Raw genomic sequence first — 8,917 nt, 5'->3', positions numbered from 1 at the left:
ACACGGGTGTAGTCTCATCGAAGCCAATAGAGCTATGCCTGTTCACACCAGTTGAAGATCTGTCCCATACACACTCTCTCTCTGTGTGACAATTATATATGCATAGCTAAAGTGCCCATTCAGGCAAAAACCTAGCTGTGAGAGATGTCTTCTAGTAAAGGTGGATCTGAACTGTACTCAGTATATTTGGGGATTCTTTTTGGCCTCTTAACACAGGAGTATGCTTAATACTAGTGGTTTCTGTGACAGGTTTCATTGTATAATATGTTTACCCTCATAAAGCCCATCTCCATAGGCTGTGGGGTTTCTGATAGCTGCTATATCACAGACTGATGCATTCTGGGGATCAGGGAATCGGAGGCCAATAGATAGTTTTTGAGGAACGTAAAAGCTTATTTCTTTGTTGAATGTCCCTTTGCACCGCTTCTATTTGCAGCATTTAACACACAATTGTAGAGTTTAACTCATTTTAGTACAAAACTTCAACAGGCCTCCTTTAAAAGTAGTAAACTTGTTGACCTCATGTATTGTAATCCACTGCACTGCAGAAGTCGGGTAGTCTAGTCTGTGGGCTTTGAGCTCCGTGGCACGTGCTGGCAGTGAAGGGTAGAACTGAGAGTCAAGTCTGGGTAGAGGCAGGGCCAGCTCCAGACACCAGCCCACCAAGCTTGTGCTTGGGGCGGCACCTGGATGGGGGCAGCGCGGTGCGGCGCTCCGGCCGCCGGGGAGAGCGGGGCCACGGCCGGGCACTCCGCCCTCCTCCCAGGGCTCTGACCGCCCTCCCCCCCGGCCGCCGGGGAGAGCGGAGCCCCGGCCGGGGCTCACCGCCCTCCCCACGGGGCTCCGGCCGCCCTCCCCTGGCGCCCTTCCCTGCTGCGCTGGGGGCGGGGGGCGGGGGTGGCCGGAGGCTTTTTTGCCTGGGGTGGCAAAAAAGCCAGAGCCGGCCCTGGGTAGAGGGCAGATGTTGAAGGAAAGGATCACAGGCTGGGAACTAAGAGAGTGAGAGCATTTTGCCTGGGATCTATTCTGAGCTTAAGGGCTTGCTGAAATAGCAGGAAATGTTTAATATAGAGATGCCTCTGAGCCGCAAAATTCAGATCTGGGTTTCAAAAACTCTAAATGTGGGGAGTTTCTTTTCTCTCTCTCTCTCTCAATCTTCCCCCACCCCAAATCTGGGCTTTCAGTTTGGGTCCATCTCTGCTTGACTAGACCATTGACTAGAGAATTAAATTCTTACCAGTTTAGACACTTTTAGCATTAGTGAAAGAAGCCTCTGTGTGGATTTTATTTTATAGTCACCATGGTGAGCAGATAGGTTTTATACAGATATTTTAACACAGGCACTTTTCTGACTACGACTGCACTTCAAATGTACTTCAGTTAAGTATGTGTTCTCGATGAGTCCTTTTTTCTCTTTGGATTTACTAAATTCACTTTCTAGGAAATTGAAGCCAAATTTCTCTCAGTATTTGAAAGCTGATTTCTAATCAGCAACACTATCCCTGAACACCTTGCCTTGGCAGGCTTTGGTGGTGCTGCATAGGTATTTGTTTAGGTTTCAAAGAGAGGTGTCTGAGCTCTGAACTATATCATAGGCACACACTGGTAGGAGCAACAGAAAGCTGTGAAAATTGCCATCGAGTAGGATTAGAAAAATGGCTTTGTCGGCCTCTCTAAAAACAGAACACTCACATTTTAATTAGTGAGGTTTTGATAACTATCCATGTATTGTTATTGTTATTGCAGTGATGCGTAACAGCCCCAGTCAGGACCAGGGCTCTATTGTGTAGGCACTGTACAAACAGAGATGGTCCCTGCCCCCAAAGCTTACCTTGTAAGTAAGCCTAGCTCTTTGATCTAAGAAACTTAGGCCCAATCCTGAAAATGTTTTGACATCGCTAATTCCAGCACCCTCATTGAGCCACATTCAAGTCTATAGGGCCCTGCGTGGTGAGAAGGGTCTGACGGGCAGCATTGAGGTCAGTGTTGAACCATGATTCCTTATTTGAGAATACCTGACTGAGGGCTGATCTATCCACAAACTTGCGCCAAATAACGAAATGGGGTTTATTCACATTTTTGTTATTTCAGTGCCAGGCTGTGCATGGCTATCATACAGTTTCATTTTAAATAGGACAGTTCTATTCTGAAATAAGAATATCCACATATAGACTTGCGCCAAAATAACAAATGGTACCACTTAAAAGCAATGTAGTTCTTTTGGTGGGAGTTGTGGGTGGATACGCCAGCCCTTAATGTCTATCTAAAATATAGTTATAGTTTGGATTAAAGCTCATGACGCATGCTGGTGGGTGTAACTGCTGCCCTTCATTTAAGATAGTAGAAACAGTTACATTAAGTTTTGTTATAAAAGAATAGTGGTCTCTAAATCAAAGCACAGGCACATGGCACTGCTTAAAACAAAAGGCTCACCAAAGGCTACTCAGGAATTTGTACTATGTGGGCAGAGGGCTTTGCTGATATTGTTGTGAGAAGCAGAAAAGCACACATACAAAGAGAGAATGAAGCTTCAGACACAATCTGGACAAGAATGATGTGTGGCCCTGAGAGAAGCCTAGAAAGAGGGGTTATGGGTCTGGCGCTGGCTAAAAGAGGTTTAGTGCTGTGAGCAAGGAAACTATTGTTTGGTTCCTCCTCTGTTCAGAGAAACAGGACTTTGAACACTCCTTGTAAATAAACAAGATGCATTAAAAGGTCCCTGACTCCATCATCAAATTTTCCTCCTAACTGGAACAACATGCAAGATCCCATATTTTTCTGATCCAGCCTCTTTTGAAGGAAGTAGAAATGATTGAGTGATGGAATTTGCTGGCATTTGCCTAAATACTAGGACAGAGAGAGATTTCCCATGGGGAATTCTTGCGAAGGACTTCACTTTGTGGGCACGTGCGCTGTCCTAGGAGAACAGGACCTTACATTACTATAGTAAGACTCAGAATTAGCACGGGGAAGGCCTCTCATTTAATTGAAGAGTCTATATAATTTTGTGCTGACTAAACATTCCCAAGGTGGCCATCCTTGAGGTTAAGCAAATCCCAGCTGCTGACATTCAGTAGTTAATGGGGCAGGCTCTATTTCAATAGTTACAACAGCCTGGCCTGTAACACAGAGGAGACATTTCCAGATATCACATATGGGGAGAACTCTACCTCCTCCTTACCAATTGGCTGTGTCTGTTCTCTGCTGGATGCTGTTATAGCAGGAATACCAGAAGAGCTGCTCCACCATCTCCTCAAAGATAGCACTGTGTGCTTCAGAGCAGGCTAGCAGCAGCTGACGAACTGGGAGGCAGGGGAGCCAGTAGTCGGGATACATAGAAAGATGAGGATTTAAATCCTCACTTCAAAAGCTGTTGTTTTCCTCTCCACATCAGGAGCCCCTCCTCTACCACATCCCCCTGCTACCACAAGGACTATGATTAATTCTGCTTCTTCAACAGTGCTCATATGGGGCAAAACATGTGTGATACTAGAGCTCAGTGCTAGCAACATGTATGGACCCTGCATGTATGCAAAGCGGTTCTGAAATTCGCTCATGCTGCGTGCTGGTATCCTGGAAACATGGTGACACCAATATGGCATTTCCTTACCCTTTGGACCAGCATTGTCGTGGGGGGGAGGGGGACTATCTTTCTCATCTCCTCTCATGTCAGCTAACTTTTTTTTTTTTTTTTTTTTTTTTTTTTTTTTAAGAGCCAGGCCTTAAAACACGAACTACAATGCTGGGAAAGCTATGCATGTTTTAGTTTGAGAGTTACACTTCGCTAAATGATGGGCACTTCATTCATTCATACAAACAGGTCTCAGAATTTTCCGGGGGGCAGTTTAACCATCAGCAGTTTCCTAATTAGGCTTCTGATACTATGAGGTGCTGGGCACCTTCATTCCCATTCCAGGTTAACCTCAAGCTAGTGATAGTTGAGGGCATGCGGCTCCCAGCATCTCACAGGACTGGGTTGGATCTTCTGCTACAGTGAATACACTTATCTAATTTTTAAGCAGTTAACTGCTGCCCTCCGATGTTAAAGCACATGCCAGTTTAGACTATTTGGGCCAGATCCTCAGTTGCTGATTTACACCAACTGATGATACTGCTATGTGTGACCACATGAAGAAACAAAGGCTGGGTTAAACCCAAATATCTCAGTAGTATTTATTAACCTGATCTTTTTCTAATGCCTCAGGGAGCCATTTGGGGCCATGAAAGAACATGAAGTCTGTTTTGTTTTTTCCCCCATGGTATTTCCATCATCCAGAAATTAAAATGTTGTGGGAAGCCCAGATCTTGCATTGCTTCAGCCACATAAATTGCTCCCTGAAGGCATTAAAAAGCACATAAAAATATGGTCTAAACACAAATAAAACTTGAAATGGAACACCAAATCCACCACTGTCATCAGCCCTGGAAACTTTGGCAGAATTTGAATCAAAATTTGGGTGTAATTGTATTAAAAATACGAAAGCCAGAATCTGCCCCTCCCCCCCGGAAAAATAAGCAGAACAGATATATTTAAAAACAAACAAACAAAACAACCCAGCAACTAGACTTCCAATAGGATCTCACAGGGCACTGAACTTTGGCATTTTATTCAAAGGGTATTTCAAGTAGTGGTGTAAGGCGAAATGAGGAAACTGCAAGGCCTTATTTTTTTGATGCACATTTCTATCTTGAAACTTGCATGTTCTCAGGTGACTGCTGGCTTCTAGCAGCCATTGCATCTCTTACCTTGGATCAAGAAATCCTGAATCGAATTGTTCCCAAAGATCAGAGCTTCCAGAAGAACTATGCTGGGATATTTCATTTCCAGGTAACTCTTGCTAATCCATCAAACAGGATCAAGATGTGAGGAACAAAAGGAAGATCCAATATTTAGGTAAATGTAGCTTGTCTCATTGCTGATGACAAGTTAGATATTCAGCAATTAAGGTGTGCAAGTGAGGTAGACAGGGAGGGGGAGAATAGAGGAGACTATAACAAAATGCAACTATACATACTCAGTGGGCTAGAATTCTGCTCTCTTACACCTGTGTAAACTTAGTGCTGCGCCATGGTGGCAAGAAAGTCACTCATAAGAACGTAAGAATGGCCGTAGTGGGTCAGACCAAAGGTCCATCTAGCCCAGTATCCTGTCTACCGACCGTGGCCAATGCCAGGTACCCCAGAGGGAGTGAACCTAACAGAGTAATGATCAAGTGATCTCGCGCCTGCCATCCATCTCCACACTCTGACAAACAGAGTCTAGGGACACCATTCCTTACCCATCGTGGTTAATAGCCAGATTAATACCACTGTGATGTAGAGCAGAATATTCTAGATCAGGTTCCAACTTTTTCACACTGTAGGCCACATTTCATCTCAGCAGGGAGACTGTCCTGTGGATTTGCCTGCCTCCCAATCTTTGTCAGGTTGTCCATCTCCCCTCTCATTTGTGACCACATAACATTCTGGTGGCAACTCCAGCAATTACTTACTCAGAGAATTAATATTAGTTAAGTACACAGGCTTACATTTTCAAAAGTGACTAGTGTTTTTGGGTGCCCTAACTTGAAGTACTTTTTAAGGGGGCCTTATTTTTTCTGTGGGTGGGTGCACAGCACTTTCTGAAAATGAAGCCTTTTCAGGGTGCCTCAAGTTGGGCACCCTAAAGTACTTTTGAAAATTTAGGTCTTAATGCATCCCAGCTGCCAGCCAGCTCTTTGTGGACACCAAAAGTACTCCATGGACCACACTATGAGAATGTTCTAGATGTTCCATCCAAGGCAGCATTAATATTACTTATTAATAAATCTTCCCATAGTGCTTGTAAATGTACCAAAGCCTTACAGAATATAGTAAAGCAGAGAATAGAAAAAACATTGGTCTCTGTCTCAAATGATGTGCAGCGTAATATGGATGGGACAAAACGCAGACAACAGTTCACATATGAGAGATTGAGAAGAAATCAATGGGGAGGAGTCCAGTGTAGTAAGGATTCCTCAAAGTGGGTTTTCATGAGGGATGTGAAGATGGAGAAGAGAAGATGAATGGCCAACAAGAAGTGGGAGACTGTTCCATAGCACAAGGGGCAGTGAGAAGCAGAGAGTGGCAGGAGGATTTTTAGCAGGGAGGTAACTGTAGCACACAGCTCTAACCACCCTTTCTTTCTTTCCTTAGTTCTGGCAGTTTGGGGAGTGGGTGGATGTTGTTGTTGATGACAGGCTGCCCACCAAAAACGGGCAGCTGCTCTTCCTTCACTCAGAGGAAGGCAATGAGTTCTGGAGCGCCCTGCTGGAGAAGGCCTACGCTAAGTAAGTGGGGCTAATTCTGAGGGAGGCCATAATAAGTGCAAGGAATGTGACTCTCAACCCATGCCAGTGCCAGGCCCAAACACATTCTGCCCTAGTGTCAGTGTCTTATTCCTCTTCCTTCCTCTCTCCACACCATTTCTTGTTTCCCACAAACACTTCAGGGAGCACTGCCAACCTTCTGCCTCAAAATGTTTTATCTGCTAGTTTCACAAGTAACACCTGTGAAACTGTTATTTCTGTAATGCAACTGTGACGTATGTGTGGAAACTGGCCGGATATTCCTTATTGCATGTCTGTTATCTTATTTTCTTCCCCATAGATTGAATGGCTCATATGAGGCTCTCACAGGAGGCTCCACTACAGAAGGGTTTGAGGATTTCACGGGTGGCATCTCTGAGTCTTACGATCTGAGGAAGGCCCCACCAAACCTATATCAGATCATCCAGAAGGCCCTGCAAGCTGGGTCATTGCTTGGCTGCTCCATTGATGTGAGATACTGCCAGTATTTTACTCTTTCACCATCAGAGCTCTGATCTGTGTAGTAGGGAAAGCTCAGGTCAGCAGCAGGCATTGTTACTATGGAAGGGCCTGTTTCAACACCCACTGAAGTCAGTGGAAACTTTCTACTGATTTCAGTGGGCTTTGGTTCAGGTCCTAAATGGGCAACCACCCATTGTGTCACCCAGCTCAGGAAAGAGCCTAATAATTAGAGCTGGGAACTAGGAATCCTATTGCCGGGTTCTATTCCTGACTTTGCCTCTGATTGCCACTTCATTTTACTCATCTGTAAAATAGGCATAGCAGTGCTAGCCTATCTCACAGGAATTGTGTGAGGTTTATTAATTTGGGGCTATTGAAATCCTTGGATTAAAAGAGCTAGAGATGTATAAAGTGCTATTATCAGTACAAACTTCTTGAAAAATATTAGGTTAATGTTGACTCCCTGACTATCTATTTAGCCCTGATATCTGACACGGCCTCATGTGTACTGGTGATGGCATGAGTCCCTCATAGAGTTGTGGCAGTCTGCCCCAAGCCTGATTTACCTAGCATGTCAGCTCAGACTCCTCCACAATATTTCCTCTCTGACCACATTCCTTTGACACTGGAAAAGAAATGAGTAATTTGCCTGGGTCATCCAGCTTCTAAAATGCAATTCTAACTATGTTAGGATTCAAATGCTGCCTGCCTACAGCCCCAGACACCCAAATGGGGAGAAGGAGACAGACACAAACTCTTTGAGAATGTCTTACATTCACTCTGTGGTGCCTTTCAAGTATGCTTTATTATGAGGTACTCTACGTCAGTCATTTGAGACCCACACTCGCCCTTTTCCCCACACACAACCTGGAGTTGGCTCCATTTCTCAATCCTATAAATCACTGACATCTGTAATAGGCAGTCTCAGCAGTTAAAAGGTTAAAAGATAGGTTAGATAGGTTAAAAGAAGCCTACATCTTTCAAATTAGTTTCTTCCTCTTGCCCCTCAACTTTTTTTTTTTTTGTAAGATGCACAGTAAAAAAGGTCAGTGTTGTATATCTGAATCTTGGCATACTGAGCCCTTTATATTCACCAGAGGCTGAGTTTATTATTGACTTATTGGATTCTGACCAAAACAACAGATCTGAGCTCTGGATCTGAGTTCACATAAAAGTTTGTAACTGAAACTTCTCTCTATAATGGACTGGACCTGAATATTTGAAGTTGGGAAAGTTTGGATTTGGATTCAGATTTCAGCCCCCCCTCCCCTCCCCCAAGTCACAGATGTGTTTGGAACTGGGGTGTTCTGGAGATACAAAGTTGAGCTCCAGGGTTTGGATCCATTTCTGTTTAACACAGTTTGTATTGTTTTATTTTTTATACTTTATTATCCATTTAGATATCTGCAACTGTATTAATTTGGTCTTTAAAGCTGTGTGTGTGTGCAATATATAACAGCATTTTTATTGTCCTAGATCACCAGTGCAGCTGAAACTGAGGCTATCACAAGTAAGAAATTGGTAAAGGGACATGCTTACTCCCTCACAGGAGCAGAAGAGGTAAGCTCATACATAATGGCTAAACCTATTAGGTTTCCTATGGGTAAACCTGCCCTATACAGTGTTGATGAAACTTACCATCACACAGAATGATTTACCAGTGTAACGCACAACATAATTTTGGGTTTGCGATACTACACTACCTTTGACAACTTGCTGATGACTCTCCATGTGTGACCCATATGAAAATGTTGCTAATATCTTCATAGCCACAGAGACAGAGATTGACTGTAAAAGTTCTTTAGCTTGATATCTCTCCCCTTGGTGATAACCTCTCGGAGACTTTATTCCAACCAGTTTTCCTCAGCAAATTAACATAGCCTGCAACCTACATTGTACTAACAGACTATATTATAAACTCACTTGAACCTTACATTTCACAAGCTTTCCCTACATATCACAAGCTATTGTGATTATAGAGATGATTCTGCTAAATAACTTCGTACCATTTATGCTGCTGCACTATCTTCTGAAATGCCACATGCTGTGGAGAATGCAGCTCTTGTGCTGTATTGTAGCTGATGCTCATCCTTTCATGTTACCCATCTATTGCATGACTCACCATTAGG

At 43.7% G+C, this 8,917-nt stretch overlaps 1 protein-coding gene across 1 annotated transcript in view; it reads left to right on the top strand.

Moving 5' to 3' along the window:
* Positions 1-8,917, top strand: part of CAPN8 (calpain 8) — a 42,424-nt gene that overhangs the window by 11,131 nt on the left and 22,376 nt on the right. Inside the window, exons 3-6 of the mRNA XM_034764657.1 lie at positions 4,710-4,828; positions 6,175-6,308; positions 6,628-6,796; positions 8,265-8,348. Coding sequence (XP_034620548.1) covers positions 4,710-4,828; positions 6,175-6,308; positions 6,628-6,796; positions 8,265-8,348 — 506 coding nt within the window. The remainder of the gene's footprint in view (positions 1-4,709; positions 4,829-6,174; positions 6,309-6,627; positions 6,797-8,264; positions 8,349-8,917) is intronic.

Source organism: Trachemys scripta, chromosome 3 (genome assembly GCF_013100865.1).
Source record: "Trachemys scripta elegans isolate TJP31775 chromosome 3, CAS_Tse_1.0, whole genome shotgun sequence".
In the NCBI taxonomy this organism is placed as follows: Eukaryota; Metazoa; Chordata; order Testudines; family Emydidae; genus Trachemys; species Trachemys scripta.
The sequence above is the reverse complement of the archived record's forward strand: the minus strand, read 5'-3'. Positions and strand labels throughout refer to the sequence as shown.